This window comes from Capra hircus, chromosome 4, assembly GCF_001704415.2.
Source record: "Capra hircus breed San Clemente chromosome 4, ASM170441v1, whole genome shotgun sequence".
NCBI classification, from domain to species: Eukaryota; Metazoa; Chordata; class Mammalia; order Artiodactyla; family Bovidae; genus Capra; species Capra hircus.
In genome coordinates this window covers 97,465,578-97,492,788 of record NC_030811.1, presented here as the reverse complement: position 1 = coordinate 97,492,788, position 27,211 = coordinate 97,465,578, and the positions used below count along the sequence as shown (strand labels likewise).

General features: G+C 39.3%; 1 protein-coding gene across 8 annotated transcripts in view; it reads right to left on the bottom strand.

The window, feature by feature from the left end:
• The window catches only part of DGKB (diacylglycerol kinase beta), an 876,578-nt gene that overhangs the window by 649,139 nt on the left and 200,228 nt on the right, over positions 1–27,211 (bottom strand). For all 8 annotated transcript variants that reach the window (XM_018047359.1, XM_005678984.3, XM_005678985.3 and 5 more), the window contains one exon: positions 19,225–19,378. In XM_018047359.1, the coding sequence (XP_017902848.1) occupies positions 19,225–19,378 (154 nt within the window). The remainder of the gene's footprint in view (positions 1–19,224; positions 19,379–27,211) is intronic.

The following is a 27,211-nucleotide window of genomic DNA, read 5'->3' as shown; positions in this document are numbered from 1 at the left end:
ACTCTATGCTTCACATTAATGCTACTTCTGTTTACCGTTATTGAAAAAGATATACACACACGCATATATACATATACACATACATACATTATAAATTGATTTCCTCCCCTTGACAAAGTGTCACTGTATAGCTAATGCAAAGTAATATGGTCACTTTTATAAACCAAGGGCAGAGAACAGAAGACAATCCTGAGCCTCAAAAAGAAAATACCTGACTACTTCTAACTAACCATCTAAAGCCTCACGAGCTGCAGGAATAAGCAGTTTCAGTCTATGATAAAAGACTTTTTGGCACTGATCCTTCACATGGCCATAACTTCCAGACTTGGAGAATACAGCACTTGAATTATGGTTGGATAAACTATGACCTAACTCATCCTGCATGATGAGCTAATCCTCTCTTCCATGCTCCCCCTTTATGGCACTGATTTAATTCTTTTACACCACAACTCAGCACAAAATAAGAAAGAATAAAAAGCGTGTGTTGTCACATTCATCTGGAAGAAAGACAAAAAGTATCCATTTGCACTTATATCTTTTCATTTGTGATCATCGTTATTTATAAAACGAAGGTTATGGTACCTCAGTATCAGTTTTCATAATACTGAACACGAAAATTTGGAGAACATGAGTATCACAGTTTTCTGCTTGCCTTTCTTGTATGTAATGTACATACTGAACATAAACACAAATGTATAATTTAAATTTAAAACTACTTTTGGTCAAGAAACATGTTACTCTACTAAAATTGTTTCTGCTTGACAAAATGACCATTTGCCATTTGCAATTCATGGTATGTTATAAACTAAAAGTTTTATGATGCTCTGAATTGCACCTTAATTTCACATATAAAAGTATTGAAAAGTTATTTAAAAAGAAATTATGGGCATATATGACAACATACAAGGAAGAACAAATCCAATTTTCCTTAAGCCCAATTTCAGCTAAATTTGAGAGGTAACATGTATACTTTTTGCAAAGATTTATAGGGTGCATCAGAGAAAACAAATAAAATGTCAAAGGCCTTTTTCACAATTACTTTACAACAATAAAAAAATAGAGAGAGAGCTGGACTACTACTAAATCTCGCGGTATTGCATTAAAAACGCTTGGGATGGTTCTTGCCATAACCTTCTCGCTTAGATCAGCTCACTTTTTCTTATGTGATGAAAATGTTTATTTTTTCATTTAGTATTTTGAAAACAGGTCATAGGGCCTCAATCTGTCTTCACAGAGGTTATTTTTACATCTGTACTCTACCCTGTAAAAATTTTTTTCCTGTCCCTAAATTTGGCTGTAGGTCTTACCCAGTACTTACTCATCTCTCAGAAAGTACACTTCCCTGAAGAAAAGTCTTTTTCCTTTTAAGCAGTTTGTGCTAAGGGTTATACAGAAAACATAGGAGATTGCAAATGGCAAATGAACATAGCAAGCCTGGTTTCCTGCCTACAGCATCTCATGAAGTGAGATGGTAAATGGAAATCCCCAATTCTCTTTAGCAGTAATAGCCTCTGAAGAAGAGGCTCAAAAGCCTACTTCCCTTTAACAAAGCCCGTTTTAACCCATCCAATTACTGGCGAAACTCTCTCTTCACAATTGGAACTGTACGTGAAGCTAGGTATAAAAGCAAGGTGTCTTTGTTTTGCCTCAAGCAGTCAATATTTAGTTCTGAAGATCATGTGATTGACACCCAAATTCACACATTCTCTGACTTGCCCAAGGTTAGGCTTCTTTAAAAATTTCCCCACAAAAGTGAAGAGTATACACCTGCACATATGCCATTTATGTCCACAGACCCATATATAGCTATACACACATAATATATATTACAAGGTACAACAAAGTACAAAATAAAGTGAAAAATAAGCATGGCAATTAGAGTCTATTAATTTTGTTGGGAATAATTAAACTGTGCTCTGATGGAATTTTTCTGCTTTTATGATTTCTGCTTTTACATTCTTCTCTGCAAAGATTTAAGTACAAAAATAATTAACATTAGTCAAATTGAATATTGTTTATAACTAACAAATTCTTCAAACACCTTATTTTCATTGTATTCTGATATGGATACTCCATTTCTTGAAACAATGATTTTAAAGGTTCTATTCTATTAGATACATTTAATTCCAGTCTCAAGGTTCAATTATTAGCAAATTTGTCTTGGTACATGTTCAATTTCCAGCTCTGCTCCAGTTTATTTTATTTTCAAACACTAGCATTCCAGATAATGAAAATGGTAGTGTTATCTCCATTATTTCCCATCCTCTATTAAAATGAAATATTCAAAGCTAATAACACAAATTAAAATTCTGAAGTTATCACGCAAGAAAACACTCTGGTAATTTGGTTTTTCCAGTTTTTATACTGGTTCAATTTGCAGAAATTTGTCAGGCTTCTCAAGCAGTTTATCACATAGTATAATCACATATTGAGGTTTCCCAGGTGGCTCAGTGGTAAAGAATCTTCTGGCCAGTGCAGAAGACACAGGAGATGTGAGTTCAGTCCCTGAGTCAGGAAGATCACCTGGAGAAGGAAATGGCCATCTGCTCCGGTACTTATGCCTGCAAAGTCCCATGGACAGAGGAGCCTGGCAATCCCAGGGGTCACAAAGAGTCAGACACGACTCAGCGACTGAGCATACAAGCACATCTTATTTCAAACTTCTGGCTCTTTTCAAAAAGCAGTAAAAACAAGACTTTTCTCTCAGTCCTGACCAGTATAATATTCTGCAATGATAAAAATGTTCTGTACATTGCACTGTTTAATACAGTGCTATTAACCACACACAGTTGTTTAGAGCGTGAGACGTGGCTGGTATTTGAGTAAAGAACTGAGTTGTTTTAATTGATTGTTGAATTTAGATTTCAGTGCTACCTTGAGCTAGTGGCAACCACAGTGCAGGCGACACATTGTCTGTCCACAGGCAGCGTATTGAGAGTTGGTTGAATTAATCTCAGTTCCCTAAATATACTCTAAGTGTGGGAATTAAACCACCACATGTGAAAAGTCATGTTACCAAAATTCCTGTATTTGTCACGTTAAAATGAAATCTCCATAATACTTTTTATTTTTAATTAAAGAATTAACTAATTTGGCTGTGCTGGGTCTTCATTGCTGCATGCAGGCTTCTCTCTAGCTGAGGTGAATGGGGGCTATTCTCTAGGTGCGGTGTACAGGCTTCTCATGCGGCGCCTCTTTTTTGGCTAAGCATGGGCTCTCGGGCCCACAAGGCTTCAGCAGTTGTGGCCCTCAGGCTCTAGAGCACTGGCTCAGTATTTGGGGCCAATGGGTTTAGTCACTCCATCGGACATGGGATCCTCCTGGACCAGGAATCGAACCCATGTTCCCTGCCCTGCCAGGCAGATTCTCATCCACTGTAACACCAGGGAAGTCCCTAATAATACTCTTTAAATTTTACTATGCTCTTTCTGGATGTATGATATTGTAAGGGGGAAAAGACTACACTGAATTTGATCTTTATTCTGTATTTGCAAAACTGAAATACAGAAAAATGACCTATTTGTGAATAACAGTAATAGCCAGCATTGTTAATGTAAATTACATTTTTGAGTCTCACACGATCCAGTAAGACAGATATTATTTCCATTTTGCGTTCAAGAAAACAAAGACCAGTTGTGTACCCACAATTTAAAAGGCAACCTGATGCAGGATTATTTCAAGCTTTAAGTATACTTTTGTAGCGCTAGAGAGCAAAAACCAAATCAGTGACATCTGTCTCTTGCCTCTCAATAAATGACCTTTTAAGACTGGTTTTCAAGACTCTCAAGAGTACCTATATTGATTATTTCATAAACTTCTGGAACGAAATTAGAGATCCTAGCCATGGCTGAGAGCTCTTAAACGTTCACCTTCCATTCAGATCAGTCCTTGGGCCATCTATTTAATACAGGTTTGTGGAAAGACTGTATATACTGGCTTGCATGTATGAGCATGCACACATACAAATACATATTTACCAAATCTTTACATGCATTTTCTCAGAGGGAAATGGATTATGAATGATTTTTCTTTTCGTTTAATAGGTATACAACTAGCATATCCTTTATAAGCATGTTGTTGTTATGTTTGGTCACTAAGTCATGTTTGACTCATTTACAAACCCATGGACTGTAGCCTAGCAAGCTCTCTGGATTTCCCAGGCAAGAACTGGAGTGGGTTGCCATTTCCTTCTTCAGGGGATCTTCCCAACAGAGGGATTAAAAAAAAAAAAAACACTGTCTCTTGCATTGGTAAGTGGATTCTTTACTGCTGAGCCACCAGGAAGTCCCAAACCTAAATAAATATTAAAGACCTTTAGTGTTATTCATGTAAAACTAGGTTCTAGGCACAGGAGATCAAATATTGAACAACACAGATGAAAATCCCATTTTCATAGGGCTTCTGTTCTAGCGCCTAAAAGCAAATACCTAATATCATGGCATATTTTCTAGCTTGCTACTAAATATTTTTAGAACACATCACAAAGTAAACGATACCTATGATTGATTTGAAGCTCTGCAAACTAATCCAGCTGGTTTTAGAAAAGGCAGAGGAACTAGAGATCAAATTGTCAACATCCGCTGAATCATGGAAAAAGCAAGAGCATTCCAGAAAAACATTCATTTCTGCTTTATTGACTATGCCAAAGCCTTTGACTGTGTGGATCACAATAAACTGTGGAAAATTCTGAAACAGATGGGAATACCAGACCACCTGACCTGCCTCTTGAGAAACCTATATGCAGGTCAGGAAACAACAGTTAGAACTGGACATGGAACAACAGACTGGTTCCAAATAGGAAAAGGAGTATGTCAAGGCTGTATATTATCACCCTGCTTAATTAATTTATATGCAGAGTACATCATGAGAAACGCTGGGCTGGAAGAAGCAGAAGCTCAAATCAAGATTGCCAGGAGAAATATCAATAACCTCAGATATGCAGATGACACCACCCTTATGGCAGAAAGTGAAGAGGAACTAAACAGCCTCTTGATGAAAGTGAAAGAGGAGAGTGAAAAAGTTGGCTTAAAGCTCAACAGTCAGAAAATAAAGATCATGGCATCTGGTCCCATCACTTCATGGGAAATAGATGGGGAAGCAATGGAAACAGTGGCTGACTTTATTTTTAGGGGGCTCCAAAATCACTGCAGATGGTGACTGCAGCCATGAAATTAAAAGATGCTTACTCCTTGAAGAAGGAAACGGCAATCCACTCTAGTATTATTGCTTGGAAAATCCAATGGAGAGAGGAGCCTGGGAGGCTATAGTCCATGGGGTTGCAAAGAGTCAGACACAACTGAACGACTTCACTCACTTCACTACTCCTTGGAAGGAAAGTTATGAGCAACCTAGATAGCATATTGAAAAGCAGAGACATTACTTTGCCAACAAAGGTCCATCTAGTCAAGGCTATGGTTTTTCCAGTGGTCATGTATGGATGTGAGAGTTGGACTATGAAGAAAGCTAAGCAGTGAAGAATTGATGCTTTTGAACTGTGGTGTTGGAGAAGACCCTGGAGAGTCCCTTGGACTGCAAGGAGATCCAACCAGTCCATCCTATAGGAGATCAGTCCTGGGTGTTCATTGGAAGGACTGATGCTAAAGCTGAAACTCCAATACTTTGGCCACCTCATGAGAAGAGTTGACTCACTGGAAAAGATTCTGATGCTGGGAGAGATTGGGGGCAGGAGGAGAAGGGAACAACAGAGGATGAGATGGCTGATGGCATCAATGACTTGATGGACATGAGTTTGAGTGAACTCCGGGAGTTGGTGATGGACAGGGAGGCCTGGCATGCTGCGATTCATGGGGTCTCAAAGAGTCGGACACGACTGAGCAACTGAACTGCACTGAAACTAATAAATATTATATTGCCCTTATAGGGTTTCAGGATAAAAGATTTATTGGAGTAACATAATGTGAGCATTACTACTAATAATAGTACTAATTAGAAGTCTGAATTTGGCACTATAGAGGTATAAAAAATGTAATGGTAGATATATAAATGCTAGTTGGCCAGTGTATAAAAATTCTTTTATTTCTAAAGCATATGTATGTAGGCACATAAACTGCACAGACTCTAATCACTATTATCAATAAAGTATATCTACATTAATAAATGCTCAGATATCTTTAAAATGGCCTACTGTGTGCCAAGAATCTACTCATCTCATAGTTACATCATCGTGTACTGTGTTCAGTTTGCATTTGGGGGCAACTGCCCCGCCTCTGTTTGCATGGTGGAAACTGAATAGCTTATTAGACACAAAAGACCTATAAAACTTACAGTAAACACACATAAACACACACACATCCACTGAATATCCTTAAGACAGTCCTGATAAGAGTAATTCTTTCTTCTCAGCACAATTAATGTAGTGCATCTTCTGGCAAGAACATTCAGCAAGGTCATTTGGCAAAGGAACATTTTCCCAAAGTTTAAGTACCTCATTTTCACTATACAATTTTCTGTTCTTAAGTTGATTAACCTCCTTATGAACCAAAAGGATTTGCTTCACCTTTTCTGTCTAAAACAAGCCCTTGTGGTATGACTGTTTGGTTATGCAGACAATATGACAAGAGTGAAATACCATTATTGATAATGGGGCATCTCAGAACAAATCCACTGTGCTGTGGCCATAAACGGGCAATGAGAGTGGACCCAAGATGAAAAGTACCTTAACGTTTGCCAGAAATGGTGTTTATTATTCTCAATCTTTTTTATACTCTCAACCTCATCTGCCTTCATGATAGCTTCCACACACCCTGACAGTGGGTATTTTCTGCCTTACATCCTTTCCACAGCTCTCCATTTTCTTCTGGATAAAATTCAAAATGCAGCATGATGGACAATGCTTTCCACCATGGGATCCTGGCTACCCAACTCATCTGCGCTCTGATCATGTCATCTGTCCCAGTCTAAATGAGTCAAAGCCCAGCCTAGGTCTCTCAGGGTGCCCAAAAAGCCTACCTTCTTGCCCATTCCAAAGGCCATCAGGACTCTCATCCTGCCAGAACCCCTCCCCCAGCCCTATCTCCAGGCTGAGCCCAATACTTCCAAAGTCATGACTACTATCCACTCTGGCACCATCAAAAATTACCTCCTTCTGACCCTCATCCCAGTTTCAATCAACCATGAGAAACCTAGGACTTTCATTCTTCCTCAGCCTCTACCCACAGTTCCTGATTCATTATTGCCAAAAACACTCATTACCATCCAACCTGATATAATTTTTTTAACTTTTTTATTAGTCTTTCTTTCCCCACTAGAATGTAAGTGACTATGGGAGGGTTAGTCCTTTTTTGGTCACCGATGTACTCCCAGTAATTTTATTAGTACCTGGCACATTGTAAGTGATCAATAAATATTTTTGAATAAATAAATATTGACCGTCTTAAAGTTTCTGCTCTGTACTGTGATGGGACACGATTTTAATATTTAAAGAGAAATGTACAGGTTGCTTTCTATTCCTGGAACTTCCAATCCACTCCCACTCATACCTACCCCTACCTCTAGCTAACCTGGATATTTTAAATTTATGGTTCAAATCTCAGACACTCCTGATAAATAGAGGGGAGCATTTATTTTACTGTTAGATAATTGATCACCTAACTGCCTGTTTTTCTCCCTGACTCTAAAGAATCCTCTGTTCCTTATGGAATTCCTGACACATAGTATGTTTTGGAAAAGGAATATATGCATAAATTAATGAATAATAAAATAAATAATTATATGGCACAACTGGTCAATTCACTGCAAGATCTGATTTAAAGGATACTAGGAAAATGGTCTCTTTGTACCCTATAAAACAGCTAATAAGAAATAACCACCTAAATTTTACACTGACCTAAGGTCCCATCGGAGAAGGCAATGGCACCCCACTCCAGTACTCTTGCCTGGAAAATCCCATGGACGGAGAAGCCTGATAGGCTGCAGTCCATGGGGTCGCTAAGAGTCAGACATGACTGAGCAACTTCACTTTCACTTTTCACTTTCATGCATTAGAGAAGGAAATGGCAACCCACTCCACTGTTCTTGCCTGGAGAATCCCAGGGACGGGGGAGCCTGGTGGGCTGCCGTCTATGAGGTCGCACAGAGTCGGACACGACTGAAGCGACTTAGCAGCAGCAAGGTCCCATCATATCATGACAAATAGATGGGGAAACAATGGAAACAGTGTCAGAAATTGGGTGGGGTGGGGGGGCTCCAAAATCACTGCAGATGGTGACTGCAGCCATGAAATTAAAAGACGCTTATTCCTTGGAAGAAAAGTTATGACCAACCTAGATAGCATATTCAAAAGCAGAGACATTACTTTGCCAACAAAGGTCCGTCTAGTCAAGGCTATGGTTTTTCCTGTGGTCACATAGGGATGTGAAATTTGGACTATAAAGAAAGTAGAGCGCTGAAGAATTGTTGTTTTTGAACTGTGGTGTTGGAGAAGACTCTTGAGAGTCCCTTGACTGCAAGGAGATCCAACCAGTCCATAGTAAAGGAAATCAGTCCTGGATATTCATTGGAAGGACTGATGTTGAAGCTGAAACTCTAATACTTTGGCCACCTGATGTGAAGAGCTGACTCATTTGAAGAGACCCTGATGTTGGGAAAGATTGAAGGCGGGAGGAGAAGGGGATGACAGGGGATGAGATGGTTGGATGGCATCACCAACGTAATGGGCATCAGTTTGAGTAAACTCCAGGCGTTGGTGATGGACAGGGAGGCCTGGCGTGCTGCGGTCCACAGGGTCGCAAACAGTCAGAGACAACTGAGCAACTGAACTGAGCTGATGGCTAATAAAGAACGTTTACTGTTATAAGGGAGATTCCCTGGTGGCTCAGTAAAGCATCTGCCTGGAATGCATGAGACTCGGGTTCAGTCCCTGGGTCAGGAAGATCCCCTGGAGAAGGAAATGGCAACCCACTCCAGTACTCGTGCCTGGAAAATTCCACGGATGGAGAATCCTGGTGGGCTACAGTCCATGGGGTCGCAAAGAGCCAGAGACAACTGAGCGACTTCACTTCACTTCACTTCACTTCACTTTTCTGTTATAAAGTTAATATTCTGGACCCTGGGAGCCCAACAGGAATATACAGAATGAGTGTTTGAAGCATCTAATAAACCATACAACCTCCTCTTCTAATTGCCCTATTATTAGAGAAAGGAAGGTTACAAATGTCACAAATATCTACTTTGAATTGCTATCTTATACAAAAAGAAGTAATATTTAGCTGAAGTGCGTTATTTCTAGGAATGCATGAGCTACAACAGTCACAGGTGGGAGCTAGAGACAGGCATGGATATGCCAGCTATCCTGCAAGCGGCAGATGGTGGGACTTTCACAAGGGTGCCCAGGGTGCTTCCCAGCTGCACTCTCTAGGGACCCCATCTCTCCCATCACTGCACCCCTAATACGGAACACAGCATATCCTCTTGAATTAGAATGAAGCGCTCTCTGAGACATGAAGGAACGGTGTTTGCTGTGAAATAAGGGCAGAGGAAACATCATGCAGAAAAGTTCAGAGTCCTGAGTAAGCAAAGGACGTGTTAAGTCACAGCTAACAGTTGGACATGAAAAGGGTCTGGGTGCATGGGGCAAGGAGACAGAGTGAGGGCTGGAGGCCGACTATGCCAGCTGATGTGCATGCCTGCATCTGTGCTCAGTCATGCCCAACTCTTTGCGACTCCATGGACTGTAGCCCACCAGGCTCCTCTGTCCATGCAATTCTCCAGGCAAGAATACCGGCGTGCCTTGCCATGCCCTCCTCCAGGGGATCTTCCCGCCCAGGGACAGCACATGTATCTCTTAGGTCTCCTGCACTGGCAGATGGGTTCTTTACCACTAGGGCCATCTGGGAAACCTCCTGAGTGAAGTGAAAGTCACTCAGTTGTGTCCTCTTTGTGACCCCAAGGATTACACAGTCCATGGAATTCTCTAGGCCAGAATACTGGAGTGGGTAGCCTTTCCCTTCTCCAGGGGATCTTCTGAACCCAGGGATTGAACCCAGGTCTCCTGCATTGCAGGTGGATTCTTTATCAGCTGAGCCACAAGGGAAGCCCATGGCATGGACTTAATGCTATGAAACCCAGACTTTGTCACCTTCCTAACTGCCCTGCCCAGGCCCTGGAGGCTCAGCAAGGGCACTTCAGGAGGGGGTGTATCCAGCCTGGGGAAGGGGGTGGCAATGAGGGTGTAGGAGGGAGGCAGAAAGATTAGGACTTCCTTGTACTCAGACCTCTCCTGTACCATCCCCAAAGCAAAGGAACTCAGCTTTAATTGACTTTATTTTTTTTTTTCAGTTTTTTTTTTTTTAATTTTAAAATCTTTAATTCTTACATGCGTTCCCAAACATGAACCCCCCTCCCACCTCCCTCCCCACAATAACTAGGATTTATGTTTACTTGGAAAATAAAGGTTTAAAGAACATTCCAGCAAGTGACAGTGAAAGCCAGAACCTCAAAATAATATTATCACACTGCTGTGTTAGAAAAACCATTTTGCACACAGAAGGCTAGGGCCTGGGAGTCATGCTAACTAAAAGTCTATGACACAATGAATCAAATGATGCTGGCAGAATGTTTGAGAAGAAGAAGTTACAAGGAGTAACAGAGAGCACTTTTCGATTAATTAAACATGAAGAGAAAAGCAGTGAAGGGTAGGGAGAGTCCAAGATTTTCAGGTAGGGAAATTGATAAATACTCAGGTTCCATTCACCAAGACAGAAGATAGGCATAGAAGCAGATTTGGGTAGAATATAATTATTTGACTTTCAGATACAATTAGTTTGATTCCTTATGGAACACTCAGACGAAGGGCTCCATCTGGAATATAGTAATATACGTTCTCCGAAAGGGTAATAAAGAGTTTTGGATTGTGTGAGAAATAACTGAGGCTTTTTATGTTAGACAATGCCTGCTGTGTGTGTGTGTGCGATGTTAAAAAAAAAAATGTCATCTGTTGAGAGTGAGGGGAAGATACGAATAAACTAAAGGAGGTTTCAAAAGTTTAATCTAATTGATCTAGGAGATGAGAACAAGAATAAATACTTTTCAGAATAGATTTTTTTCTTTTTTTTAAAGCTGAAGAGGTGTTAAGACCATGTTAATACTGGGTGTTAGCCTGTTGTTCTTTAGTTGCTAAGCTGTATCCATTGTCTTTGAGACCCAGTGGACTAGAGCCCACCAGGCTCCCCTGTCCATGGCATTTCCCAGGCAAGAATACTGGAGTGAGCTGCCATTTCCTTCTCCAGAGATCTTTCCCAACCAGGGATCGAACAAGCATCTCTTGCACTTGCAGGCAGATTCTTTACCACTGAGCAACCAGGGAAGCCCATGGGTGTTCAGTCACCATGAGTAAATTAGATAGCTAGCAGGAAGCTGTGGAGAAGGCAACGGCACCCCACTCCAGTACTCTTGCCTGGAAAATCCCATGGATGGAGGAGCCGGTGGGCTGCCATTTGTGGGGTTGCACAGAATCGGACACGACTGAAGCGACTTAGCAGCAGCAGCAGGAAGCTGAGGCACAGCACAGGGAACTCAGCTCTGTGCTCTGTGATGACCTGGAGGGAGGGAGGGATAGAGACTGGGAGGGAGGCTCTGAAGAGAAGGGATACACATATACTAATGACTGATTCATGTTGTTGCATAGCAGAAACCAACACAACGTTGTAAAGCAGTTATACCCCAATCAAAAAATAAAAGGGAAAAGATACCTGGTGTTAGGAATTTATAGTGGCAAAAATCTGTGTATTTATGAGATTTCTCTCTGGTTATGTTGTGTTCAAATCATAGGGACTGAAATATGGGATCATAATAGTGATCCATGACTGAGGGTTTGTGAGCCTCTCGAAAGGAAGAAAAAAAGGGATTCCAAATGAGAAAACCTTTTTGTAAAGGTAATAGTTCAAGTGATAGATTCTAGAGAGGGTAAAATGAGAAATGGGTCATTGGAATAGTAAAGAGATTTGGGATTAAGGATTTGGCATTTACAATGAAGCAGAAGAGGTTATGGGAAAGGTGGAAAGATGGTACATAGGAGATACATTCAAAAACTAAGAGCACAACATGGGAACAATAGAATTAATCATCATATGTTTAAATATGTGATAAGAGGCACTTATCAGCAACAAAATGTTCCAAAACAATGTATCATCTGCTACATGAAATGCCAGGTGGATCATTAGGCTTTACAAGTTCAACAAACACAACTACCTACACACTCATAACACTTAAACCTGCTGCTGCTGCTGCTGCTGCTGCTGCTGCTGCTGCTGCTGCTGCTGCTAAGTCGCTTCAGTCGTGTCCGACTCTGTGCGACCCCATAGACAGCAGCCCACCAGGCTCCTCCATCCCTGGGATTCTCTAGGCAAGAATACTGGAGTGGGTTGCCATTTCCTTCTCCAATGCATGAAAGTGAAAAGTCAAAGTGAAGTTACTCAGTCGTGTCCAACTCTTAGTGACCCCATGGACTGCAGCCTACCAGGCTCCTCTGTCCATGGGATTTTCCAGGCAAGAGTACTGGTGTGGGGTGCCATTGCCTTCTCCATATACTTACTTATGTTTATCTTAAAATATTTTATTCTATAAAAACTAAGTATTTTACTTTTATCAAATACATGATCATTGTTCATTAATAAGAACAATAGTTTTTCCTTTTAAAATGTATGTCTTCCTGTTAAGAAGCTCTTATTATTCAGTCTATATAATCAAGAATGGCTATCATATTCCTGATGGTAATGTGGTGATGAAACAGATGAATTCTCAGAGCGATCAACAAAGCAGATTATAGCACCTCATTATTCAATAATAATTTGTGATTTGTTTTCAAACATGAATACATCTTATGTAGATAACTTAGATTATTTTAAGTCTCAAGGAATTATATATATATATGGTTTCTGAGTCAAGGTTACCCCAGATCTTGAAAATTTTATTATTATCCAGTGTTCTTTATTTCCCAGGGGAAAAAAAAAAAAAAAACTATCGAAGGTAATCCTGCAAAGTACATAGAATGAGAAAGAATGCTACCAAGGACACTATGCACCTATGTTTTAAAATTGGAGGCCATGCTTTGAAAAGGCATCATGGTTTAATTTATTCTTGTGGTATAAGAGTTACATAGCCTACCTTATAATTCCTTTCAAGCAGGTCTTTGCAGAATGTGTGATTATCCCAAATGAAGTACAAGCTGTTAGTCCGTATTTTTTCCCCATTTTGAAACCCCATTTGATCTCTACTCCTTGTAAATTTGGCATCTTACATGTAGCACTTACTATATGCTATCTAAAGAAAAGAGGGTTTGAGACTTGAATTCCTTATGAAACTACCAAAATAATTCGACTTGTCTCTTTCTTCCAAGTCTGACACAATTAGTCTGAATCTGTTGACTCAGAGAGAGAACATATCAAAAAATATTCCCGCTGTTTTTTTCAAAACCCAAGGACAGTATTGCTGGCTCATGTAAATTTAAATAAGGGACAACTTTGCTATGTCTGAATGTGCAAATCATTTATAGAATGAAACAGAGAATACAGAAGTTTTAATCTCTAGATCCAAGTAAGAATCTCTACCATTTAAAAATATGCAGCACAGAACACTGGTAAGCTGAAACAGATACATCAGAATAAACTAAATGAATTCCACTCAGAGAATCAGCAAGTGTGGGGAGTCCTCTCACTTCATGAGATATGGGGAATTATTTAAGGAACTAAAATATTTGATGGGTAAAGGCATATTAATTGTTTAATATTTCAAAGGGATCAAAATATCACATATGAAAGGTGTACATCTGTTTTAAAAAGCAGCTGCTAAGTCAATTTAGTCGTGTCCGACTCTGTGTGACCCCATAGATGGCAGCCAACTAGAGTCCCCCGTCCCTGGGATTCTCCAGGCAAGAACACTGGAGAGGGTTTCCATTTCCTTCTCCAATGCACGAAAGTGAAAAGTGAAAGAGAAGTCGCTCAGTCGCATCCAACTCTTCACGACCTCATGCACTGCAGCCCACAAGGCTCCTCCATCCATGGGATTTTCCAGGCAAGAGTACTGGAACGGGGTGCTATTGCCTTCTCCGTTTAAAAAGCAGGGAACAACATAATTACCCAAGGAAAAATATATGACTTTTCTAACAGAAAGGGAAGGAGTACAGTATAAGACTTAACAGTGTGGACTCTTCATCAGATTGCTCAGTTTTGGTTTATGACTCAACCACCTATTTCTTAATTACATGTTTTATTTTTTGTTGTTGTTATTTTATTTATTTTATTTTTTCAGATTTTATTTTATTTTACTTTACAATACTGTATTGGTTTTGCCATACATCAACATGAATCCGCCACAGGTGTACACGTGTTCTCAATCCTGAACTCCCCTCCCACCTCCCTCCCCATACCATCTCTCTGGTCAAGTGCTAACTAGCAAAACTCCCATCACTTCTTTACCCACACTTTGATATTCTACATTGTAATGTCGGAGCAGGAAGTCTCTAGACCTGTGGCTCCCATAGGATAGCTGAGTCTCTCTCAGGGGATATGTAAGGTCAATATGGCATAAGTGTGGATTCTGAGCTGTCATTTGCTTTTTTCACTCTCATTTCCTCATGAGGGTACACTGGAGTTTTCAAGGGGTTACATGACATATATGTTGACACAGAAGCAAATGTGGTTACTCAGCTGTCTTCTATGTAGCTGGACAGTAGTCATTTCTAACAGTGTAATATAATGTATACCTTTTCATTATTTAGTTTGAAAATAATCATTTTTCATAAAGATAATATTGTTGTCAACATCTAAAGAGTTTATCCAAAGGAATATTTCATGCAAAAATGGACACAAAAAGGACAGAAAGGGTATGGACTTAACAGAAGCAGAAGCTATACAAAAGAGATCTTAATGACCCTGATAACCAAGATGGTGTGATCACTCACCTAGAGCCAGACAGCCTGGAGTGCAAAGGTAAGTATGCCTTAGGAAGCATCACTACAAACAAAGCAAGTAGAGGTGATGGAATTCCAGCTGAGCTATTTCAAATCCTGAAAGATGATGCTGTGAAAGTGCAGCACTCAATGTGCCAACAAATTTGGAAAACTCAGCAGTGGCCACAGGACTGAAAAAGGTAGGTTTTCATTCTAAATCCAAAGAAAGGCAATGCCAAAAATGTCAAACTACTACACAATTGCACTCATCTCTCACACCAGCAAAGTGATACTCAAAAATCTTCAAGCTGGCTTCAACAGTACATTAACTGATAACTCCCAGATGTTCAAGCTGGATTTAGAAAAGGCAGAAGAACCAGAGATCAAATTGCCAAATCCTTTGACCATAGAAAAAGCAAGAGAATTCCAGAAAACACCTATTTCTGCATCGTTGACTATGCTAAAGCCTTTGACTGAGTGGATCACAACAAACTGTGGAAAATTCTTGAAGAGATGGAAATAGCAGATGACCTTACCTGCCTTCTGAAAAACCTGTATGCAGGTAAAGAAGCAACAATTAGAACCAAACATGGAACAACAGACAGCTTCCAAATTGGGGACACCAAGGCTGTATATTGTCATCCTGCTTATTTAACTTATATGCAGAGTACATCATGAAAAATGCCTGGCTGGATGAAGCACAAGCTGGAATCAAGATTGCAAGGAGAAATATCAATAACCTAAGATACGCAGATGACACACCCTTATGGCAGAAAGCAAACAGGAATAAAGAGCCTCTTGATGAAGATCAAAGAGAGTGAAAAAGCTGGCTTAAAACTCAACATTCAAAAAACTAAGATCATGGCCTCTGGTCCCATCACTACATGGCAAGTCTATGGGGAAACAGAGACAACTGTGAAAGACTCTATTTTCAGGCTACAAAATCACTTAGAAGATGACTGCAGCCACAAAATTAAAACACACTTGCTCCTTGGAAGAAAAGCTAAGACAAACCTAGACAGCATGTTAAAAGCAGCGACATTACTTTGCCAACAAAGGTCCATCTAGTCAAAGCTATAGTTTTTCCAGTAGTCATCTATGGATGTGAGAGGTGGACCATAAAGGAGGTTGAGCACTGAAGAATTGATGCTTTTGAACTATGGTGTTGGAGAAGACTCTTGAGAGTCCCTTGGACTGCAAGGAGATCAAACCAGTCAATCCTAAAGGAAATCAGTCCTGAATGTTCATTGGAAGGACTGATGCCGAAACTGAAACTCCAGTAATTTAGCCATCTGATGTGAAGAACTGACTCACTGGAAAAAACCCTGATGCTGGGAAACACTGAAGGCACGAAGAGAAGAGTACAATAGATGATGAAATGGTTGGATGGTACCACCGTTGCAATGGATATGAGTTTGAGCAATCTCCAGGAGATGGTGAAGGTCAGGGAAGCCTGGCATGCTGCAATCCATGGGGTTACAAAGAGTCGAACACAACTCAGTGACTGAACAACAGTGGGTTGATCATTATCATTTATAGAATGTGTCATCTTTAATATGATAAATAGAAATAAATATCACACATATAAACAAAACTGTTTGGGGATCTTTAAGCATTTATGGTGTGATCACTCACCTAGAGCCAGACATTCTAGAATGTGAAGTCAAATGGGCCTTAGAAAGCATCACTACAAACAAAGCTAGTGGAGGTGATGGAATTCCAGTTGAGCTATTTCAAATCCTGAAAGATGATGCTGTGAAAGTGCTGCACTCAATATGCCAACAAATTTGGAAAAGTCAGCAGTGGCCACAGGACTGGAAAAGGTCAGTTTCATTCCAATCCCAAAGAAAGGCAATGCCAAAGAATGCTCAAACTACCGCACAATTGCACTCATCTCACATGCTAGTAAAATAATGCTCAAAATTCTCCAAGCCAGCCATCGGCAAGACATGAACTGTGAAATTCCAGATGTTCAAGCTGGTTTTAGAAAAGGCAGAGGAACCAGAGATCAAATTGCCAACATCCGCTGGATCATCGAAAAAGCAAGAGAGTTCTAGAAAAACATCTATTTCTGCTTTATTGACTATGCCAAAGTCTTTGACTGTGTGGATCACAATAAACTGTGGAAAATTCTGAAAGAGATGGGAATACCAGACCACCAGACCTGCCTCTTGAGAAACCTATATGCAGGTCAGGAAACAACAGTTAGAACTGGACATGGAACAACAGACTGGTTCCAAATAGGAAAAGGAGTATGTCAAGGCTGTATATTGTCACCCTGCTTATTTAACTTATATGCAGAGTACATCATGAGAAACGCTGAGCTGGAAGAAGCAGAAGCTCGAATCAAGATTGCCAGGAGATATATCAATAACCTCAGACATGCAGATGACATCACCCTTTTGGCAAAAAGGGAACAAGAACTAAAGAGCCTCTTGATGAAAGTGAAAGAGGAGAGTGAAAAAGATGGCTTAAAGCTCAACATTCAGAAAACAAAGATCATGGCATCTGGGCCCATCACTTCATGGGAAATAGATGGGGAAACAGCGGAAACAGTGTCAAACTTTATTTTTCTATGCTCCAAAATCACTGCAGATGTTGACTGCAGCCATGAAATTAAAAGACACTTACTCTTTGGAAGGAAAGTTATGACCAATCTAGATAGCATATTGAAAAGCAGAGACATTACTTTGCCAACAAAGATCCATCTAATCAAGGCTATGTTTTTTCCAGTCTTCATGTATGGATGTTAGATTTGGACTTTGAAGAAAGCTGAGCACCGAAGAATTGATGCTTTTGAACCGTGCTATTGGAGAAGACTCTTGAGAGTTCCTTGGATTGCAAGGAGATCCAACCCATCCATCCTCAAGGAGGCCAGTCCTGGGTGTTCACTGGAAGGACTGATGCTGAAACTCTAATTCTTTGGCTACATCATGTGAAGAGTTGACTCATTGGAAAAGACCCTCATGCTGGGAGGGTTTGGGGGCAGGAGGAGAAGGGGATGACAGAGGATGAGATGGCTGGATGGCATCACCAACTTGTTACACATGAGTTTGAGTGAACTCTGGGAGTTGGTGATGGATAGAGAAGCCTGGCTTGCTGCGATTCATGGGGCGCAAAGAGTCGGACACGACTGAGTGATTGAACTGAACTGAAGGATTTTTCAGAAGCCTTAAAGAGTCCTAGATCAGAGTTTGAGACATACTGCTGAAGATTACGTTTCTCCATTGACTGATGGAATCTGGCTGGGTTCAGAGAGGGCATGAAAGAGACCTGAGAAGGGAGAAGAGAGAAGGGCTTGGTTCCTGCCATTCTACCTGCACTTCCGCTTAGACCTTTCCAACATCTCACTCTCGCAGAACCTGGTTCCAGCAGCAACTGTCCTCTAGTCTGCAGCTTACAGCCCGCCATTCAGTCCTGCAGAGACCATGGTGATGTTGAAAGAGGTCTGACTTCCAGGGCTGTGGGCTCCTCCCTGAGTTCCTGAGCTACCAGAGCCTGTCAGGAAGGATCCTCTGCACAGGAGTCTGATGGTCACCATCTGCCAGGCAAAATCCCCCACCTTCAAACTCTGCCTTCCGGCTCAAGAGGTCCTCCTTCCTAGCTACTGGGTTTTGATGACTCCAACCTGGGGGAGGCATTTGCTTCCTGTGGTTGTACCTCCGCATGCCTCAGTGTTCATCTTTGCATTTCAAACTCTCCAACACTGTTTTACCCATTTCCTATTTCACATTCCCCAAAGTAACATAGTGAGATTTCTGTTTTCCTGACTGTGTGGAGAGTGACATACTTAGTGACAGGTAGTAACGCATTAAAACCTACACCTAATAAGAGACCGAAACATCTCTATGGTGACAAAATTGAATTAAGTATCTAAGAGGAAAATTAACACTCTGAGGTTACAAATCTAAAAATGTGAAAGAATACTGGTAATTTGAACAAGTGATATTAAATACTATGTTTTTTGGACATAACTGCCTTGTGACTACTGATATATGATATATGATACATGGTGTATGATATATGATATTATATATACCCCGGAAATTTAAAAGAGCACTTTCTTAAATTGTATGGAAGTATCTCTTAAAATTATTACCTAAAACATAGACTTCTAAGACACTGTAATGACAAGTGATGTATAATGATAAAGTATATCTTCTCTAATGTTTAGTTGTACAATCTTAGTTTGAAAAGATAAATCCTGCAACAAAGGTAATTTCTAAGCAAATCATCTCATCTTATAGAGAACTTGTACTGACATTGCCCTTTGAGGTTTTTTTGCATTATATAGAGTTTTAGTAAATACTTGGACTTACCACTTGAGAGGAGAGCAGGCTTACTTTTTACCATTGGACTAGAATGAGGAAACTTGTTGCTAAATGACATGAAAAGGTGTGTTGTGAAATCATCAGGAAGCTCAGCTTCCAGGAACGTCTTCATAAATAGCTTGAAACCTTCAAAATCTATTGTCTGAAAAAAAAATTTAAATATATATTTTAAGACTCAGCCAATGTTAAGATTGTCTGCAGCGTTCAAGAGCATTAGCAGGAGAAATGATCTCAAACATTCGTACATCCAAGTCTACAAAAGGAAGGAAACTCTTTGAGAAATAAACCAGGCAATCCTACACTGACACTGGTGATTAGATTTAGATGTCTTACCTGCAGCAATGGAGCAAGAAAAACAGGAGCTTTCCAGTCAGGCATCCCTATTTCCATAGTGTCTGTGTGGCCTTAAAAACTTTACTCTTTGAAAGTTAATTTCCTCCTCTGTAAATTGGGGAGAATAGTCACAATTCCATGGAGTTATGATGATTAAATCAGACAACTATGTGAAGGTGCTGACGCAGAATCAAGAACACAGCATGAACACAGAAAGTTATCCCTCTTGACTCCTTTCTTTGTCTCTAATAATAAACACTATTTTCAACCACTGGAGAAAGTGGTTAACATGAAAGTTTTACCTTAACACCAAGACCAATGGATATAAAATCCTAAAGCGAAATTCTAAATCTTCCTAGGCAGTTGTCAAAGAAATCTACTTCAAGATCTCTGCCCACTCGTACTCAGAGCAGAGCTATAAAAGAGCTGACATTTGCATGCAAAGAACCATTGCTACACTGAGAATCTCCATGTCCACTTGGGGAAATGGTGATGGGCGCTACCTTCTATTCTCAAGTTCATGGGAGAATTTCACAGGAGCTACTGAGAGAGCTTGCTTTCTCCAAGCAGATGAGAACAGTGGGCCAAGATCTGACTCCTGCCTGGGAAACTGAGAACAAGGGTGCAGATACTTTAGGGCCGAAACAGGACAATGGCATTGCATTCGGCTTAGCCAACTCTCCTTGTCACTGCAGGGACACTCTTGCATAAATGTTGTCTGGGAAACAGATGTAGACCTCATGGAAGAGAAGGCCCCTGGAGTTGTGTTGGATACTATCTACTAGGCCATTTGAAGGGACTGGGAGACTTACAGAGAAGAAACTGAAATGAAGCCACATCTGTCCAGATCAAAGGACTACAAGGGCTATAGGCCTCATAGGAAGCCCTTAAAAGGTTTCTTTTTTCTTACCAATTACTTCAATATAATGGAGATGAAACTAAAAATAAGGCAAAAAGAAACTACCAATTTTTTAAAAACTCCTGGCAGATGAGAATAAAAATTCCTTAAACTGCAAATTTTGGATACAAAAAGCTTATTTTTTCTTACGTAAAATTATTGGGATATGGTGGTAGGGAATGACCAATTTTATCACTGTACTACTTCGAATAAACCTAAAATGGAATAAGACATATGAGGATATCAATATGAGAAAGTAAATTTTTGCATATTAGATCATATAATATTTAACTATATATACTATGTATGCTTTTGTACCAAATATTATCTCAAGCCAATATAAAAAACACTTATTTTGTTTATTAATGTTCTAAGATCCTGTCTGCAACTTAATCTGACATTTTTAATTAAGTCTTGTTTTGCTTATTCATTCTCAGTAGGGCACTTCAAATATTTATATATATGTGTGTGTATATGTATATATTTTTATATATGGCAGTGGTGGTTTAGTTGCTAAATCGTCCCTGACTCGTGCAATCCCATGGACTGCCAGCCTCCTCTGCTCATGCAATTCTCCAAGCAACAACACTGGAGTGGGTTGCCAGTTCCTTCTCATATATATATATGTATAGTTGGTTATATATTGGCGGTGGTAAAAAGACTTCATTTCTTTCCATGTTCAATGAATCATCACCACCACAGAATATTACAAATTCTACTAGTTGTTCAGTTCAGTCTCTCAGTTGTGTCCAACTCTTTGTGACCCATGGACTGCAGTCTACAAGCAGCTGAACAACAAAACTAAAATCTATGAATATCATGAACATTTAAAGAACAGCATCAATCAGCTGAAGTACTTTCAGAAAGCATTTGCTACAAGTGAACAAGGAAACCAGGAGTTAATTCAAAAAGTTATAGGAAATTTGTGTGATAAACATATTCACAAGTATCATGATTAATATTAAAGTTACTTATAGTATCTTTTCTCTCTGTACCCTTTGGTAAGTCAGCATTATGTTTGGAAACATAACAGATGATAGAAGCATGGTCTTGAAGTCAGACTCCTTGGATCAACTCTTGACCCAGCACTATCCAGCTGTGTGACAGTAGGCAATTTATTCATCTCTCTGTGACTCAAGTTCTTCATCTATATTAACAATCTCTTAGTTTGTTAGGAAAAAATCCCAACAATATTGGAAGAATGAACCTTAAACCAAATCAACATAAATGTTTCCATTTGCCTTTAATAGATCATTACCTAGTCTACTTTTCTTTGTTGTTGGGCATTTTTGTTTGTTTGTTATTTGCTTTTCCTTTGTTTTTGCTTTTGAGAAATCTGGTAATTAAGTGTGAACCAAGGACTGTAATTACTGAATTTTTTCCTCTGAGTCTTCCTTTACAGTAAGATTATATTTTAAAACAGAAGTTTTTCAAGTCAAGGGTTTAACACAGGAAAACAACAACAGCCAACCAACAAAAACAACAACCAGGACTTCAGAACAAAACAATTTTGTTTCATATTCCAATACCTCCACTCACCACCTGAGTGATTTGGGGCAAGACATGCGTCTGCTCCTTTAAGGAAAACTCTGCCTCATCCCAAATGTGTTTATGCCCTTTATAGAGCCCTACATCACCCATATAGAACATCCTTGAAATCGGTGCCTGTGATTTAATGATGAAAACCAGGAAAATATCCAGTCCAAAGGAAAAAGAAAAAGTGAACTAATGTATGACATCTCTCTTAATGAGGAATACATTTCTCCTTGATACTTTTTTTTCAGGTCTCAGGAAAACGTTTTTGAACTTGCTCCAGTGTTGCAGCTCTCCTTTGCTCAGCAAGCAAAAAAAAATAGCTTATTTTTATTATCTGACACCTCGATACCTTAATTTCCTCCATATAAGATGAACCATTCAGCAGTGCTGCCTCAACATAATAATAAATTGATGTAAAGCACTTAATGTACCCTTGGCCATCAAGGATGTAAATACCCTTGGGCATCAAGGATGTAAAGGAAATAAAACAGTTTAAAAAAGAAAAGTGAATAAATAAAAAGAAGCACTGATTTGAAGTTAGACTTTTATAACCTTAATTTGCCCTAGTCTGTTGATTCAGAATATTGGAATTTCATTGCATTTTTCCAAATTTAACCCAGAGTTTTTGTGTCTTAGATATTGTGCTGTAATTGTCTGGGTCAGGCAACACTGGCAAATGATTACCTTCAGAAAACAAGCCTTTAAAAAGAGATTAACTTACTTTAAAATAACTAAAAGCCTTTCAAAGACATAAGAATAGAATAAAAATTTCCTTAGTTCTTAAATGATTTCCACAAGATGATGTCATCCTATTTATGACTGATGTATTAGTGATGATGTCAGCTTCTTCCTCTAGCTTCTTTACAGTGTTGGTAGGAGCAAACTTCCTTTCTCTTTCATTTCCTGTCATTACACACATCTTGCTGCTACTGCTGCTGCTAAGTCGCTTCAGTCATTTCCGACTCTGTGCAACCCCATAGACGGCAGCCCACCAGGCTCCCCTGTCCCTGGGATTCTCCAGGCAAGAACACTGGAGTGGGTTGCCATTTCCTTCTCCAAGGCATGAAAGTGAAAAGTGAAAGTGAAGTCACTCAATTGAGTCCGACTCTTAGCGACCCCATGGACTGCAGCCCACCAGGCTCCTCCATCCATGGGATTCTCCAGACAAGAGTACTGGAGTGGGGTGCCATTGCCTTCTCTGTACACTCAACTTACAATGTTGTAAACCCCAAACTTTTTCAAAGCCAAAAGGCAGCTGCTTCAGTGTTTCATGTTCATTGAGGAATTAATTTTCAATGCCTTTCCTGGTTAAGTCATTTACTTCTCATTAGCAAAAGATTTTCCAATCTTCTCTAAAATTTTGTGTTTTACATTGATACTATCCTCAATCTGTACATTTTTCTTATCTCACGATTTAGCAGAATATTTCCAAATTTACATCTCCTATTTTCTACTGCTGTCATGTAGCAGCATTAGCATTGGTTTCTGAAGATCGTGACCTTTAAATAGAATGAAATCATTTATATGCATAGCAATAGAAACACTAATGCAAAAATTAGGATCAAACAACCAAATGAGTTCTCAAAAATCAAATTGGCTGGAAGTTCAGAGACACACAATCCCAATTATATTAAAGATTTTGAAAACTGTTTTTTCTTTTTTTTTAACTTGAAGGAGCGGCCACAGACTATTTAGGGAGATAGAGAGAATCTCTAAAGAATACAAACTCGGGAAGCTGCTCAGAGCTTGCTGCCAAGTTGGCACAAATTCAAAACACATTTCTATGTGCCTTTCATTATTCTATCTGACCATCTGGATTCTTGATGTTTAAATTCCTGCTAATACTAAAGAAATAGCTCGAGTATTCATCCAAGAAGATTCAAAGTGAATGAAAAGAAATGCCGTCACTCTATCATTAATTTATTTTGGCAGTTTCAGGATGAAGATTTTCTCATATTTAGCAAATGTACATTATGCATATATCCACTTTGTACTGGGCTCTGTTGTAGGTCGTGGGGTAAAGATGTTACTGATACATGCAAAATCCTTCCATCAAGGGGCTTATCTTCTAATAAAGGGAATAAGAAAAAAATAATAAATAGCTTAAATGTATAGTGTCTGAAGGTATTAAGCAGTGTGTACATATGTGCTAAGTCATATCTAACTCTTTGTGACCCTATGGACTGTAGCTCACCGTGCTTCTCTGTCTGTGGGATTCTCTAGGTAAGAATATTGGAGTGGGTTGCCACTGCCCTCTCTCCAGGGGATCTTCCCCATCCATGGCTCAAACCCACATCTCCCACTTTTCCTGCATTGCAGGTGGATTCTTCACCACTAGCACTACCACTACCACCAGGGAGCCCAATTAAATGTTGTATAAGAAATAAAGAAGGAAGATATTGTATATTGGGGGTGGTGCTTGTAGTTTTAAACCTGATGATTAGGTAATAAGAATCTGTTCTTTGAATAAAGACTGAAATGAGATGAGGGAGCAAGCTTCACACATATTCTGGAGAAAAAAACATTCCAGAGAGATAAAAACAGGTGGTGCAAATGTCCTGAGGCATTAAGATGTTCTTGTTTTAGAGGATTTTCTATAAGAGGTACTGAAGAAAAGCAAGAGACTAGAGCAGGATTGAGGAAGGACTAGAATTATAGAGAGGAGGTAAAAGACAGGATCTTTGGTGGTTGTATATGGGGGCAGACTCTGTAAAAAATATTTTAGACCATCAATACAGTGCTATGGTGAGACTTTCCTGGTGGTCCAGTGGTTAGGACTCTATACTCCCAATGAGAGGGCCCATGTCCAAACCTTGGTCAGGGAACTAAGATTACACAAGCCACAACTAAGCTTGGTACAGCCAAATAAATAGGTAAATAAAAATAAATAAATTTTAAAAATAAACCATTATGGCTTTAAAGTCGAGCGAGAGGAACAGTTATTGGAGGGTTGCAGCAGGAAATCATGTGATCTAACATATTTTAACAGGATCATATCATCATAATAGGGCTTCCCTGGTGGTTCAGATGGTAAAGAATCCACCTGCAATGCAGGAGACCTAGGTTCCATCCCTGGGTCCAGAAAAGCCTCTGGAGAAGGTAATGGCTACCCACTCCAGTATTCTTGCCTGGAGAATTCTATGGACAGAGGAGCTTGGTGGGTACAGTCCATGGGGTCACAAAGAGTTGGACATGACTGAGCAACTATCACTTTCATGATCACAATAGGATAGTAAGACTAATAATAATAGGACTGTTTTATATAACAGGATCTTACAACATTTATATCAGACAAAGAGTCCAATTTTCACAATTGCTAGTGAGCTTGCATACACCGCTGATTAATAGGTGATCTTTAAAAGACACAAATGAATCACTGAAGTATCAAAGATTAAGTAGCTAAAACCATTAACAAAGAAATTACTTCAATTCGTTTATCATTAAGTGTTGACTGAGTGCCTACTATGTGTACAATACTGCTGGCTACTGAGCAAAAGAACTCAAATGATGTAGGCAGTAATTTGTTAGTCAGAGGCTTTCTTTCACCATTTCCATATCAATTTTCCTAGTTTGTATCATTATATGTAAGTTTATAACTAATTTATATCATTAACTAATTATGTTAAATCAAACACTGATATAAAGGTTACTGAACCAAAACATATACATTAATATGTAGTATGGCTAACTTTCTGAGATTCTAAATACATAATTTTGATATTAAAATATTTTCAGAAAAGAAAATCTACATTTTAAATGTCTCATTGCTTATGCTTATCAAAAGGCAATGGCACCCCACTCCGGTACTCTTGCCTGGAAAATCCCGTGGATGGAGGAGCCTGGTAGGCTGCAATCCATGGGGTTGCTAGAGTCAGACACGACTGAGCGACTCCACTTTCACTTTTCACTTTCATGCATTGGAGAAGGAAATGGCAACCCACTCCAATGTTCTTGCCTGGAGAATCCCAGGGACGGGGGAGCCTGGTGGGCTGCAGTCTATGGGGTCGCACAGAGTTAGACACGACTGAAGTGACTTAGTAGTAGCAGCAGCAGCAGCACTAAAATTGATTCTGCAATAGACTGTACATTACTTCAGATTTCAGAGCACTCCTTGATAATCTCCTACACTGCCACGGAGAAACTTCCATCAAAGAGAAAGAGTGAAAGTGTAAATTTCACATTGGATATTTAAAACTTAGTTTTGGCAAATGGAATTAGCTTCACTACCTCAGAAGTGCATAATTTATTAACTGTACCAGTCTTTACTTAAAACTAACATTTATTAAGTCTCACAGAGAAAAATTGACATTTTTTTTCAGCAAGAGATGGCAAATGGCAAGAATAACAAACAATGACACTTCAAATTATTTTAGTAATTATGAAATGCACATAATAGATTAGAAAAATTTTAAGTGGGTTACTTTTATTGTGATTTTCAGTATATCTTGTGATCAAGAGTCTGTATCCAACTAAATTTTGTACTTCAGCTGAAATCAACTCTTTTAAAAAATTTTTACTGGAGTATAGTTGATTTACAAAGTTGAGTTAGTTTAAGGTGTTTAGCAAAGTGAATCAGTTATCCATCTACATATAAACACTATTTTTAGATTCTTTTCCCATATATATAGACCATTGCAGAGTATTGAGCAGAGTTCCCTATGCTATACAGTAGGTTCTCATTAGTTATCTCTCTTATACATGGTATATATATAAATATATGTCAGTCCCAACATTCTAATTTATCCCTCCTCTTCTAACCCCTTAACCATGAATTTGTTTTCTACATCTGTGACTCTATTTTGGTTTTGTGCACAAGTTCATTTGTACCATTTTATAAAAATAGACTCCACCTTCATCTTGTAGGATGCTGTCTTGCCTATGTTTCAGTGTTGTCACTAGAACTGGTTTAAGTTATAACTGAACCACACACCAAATGCTCTAAAAGTTATTTCTCCTCAAAAAATAAAACAGAATAAAGATTTTGTGAATAACCATGCATCTGTAAGTTTTTAAGGATTGCATACTTGCATCTTCAAGGAGGGAGATGGGAAGGCGGTTCAAGAGGGAAGAGACATATGTACACTTATAGCTGATTCATGTTGATGTCTGAGATAAAATAACAAAATTCTGTAAAGCAATTATCCTTCAATGAAAAAAATAAATTTTTGAAAATTACCAAATGACTCTCTTAATGCAGGTATGTGTACA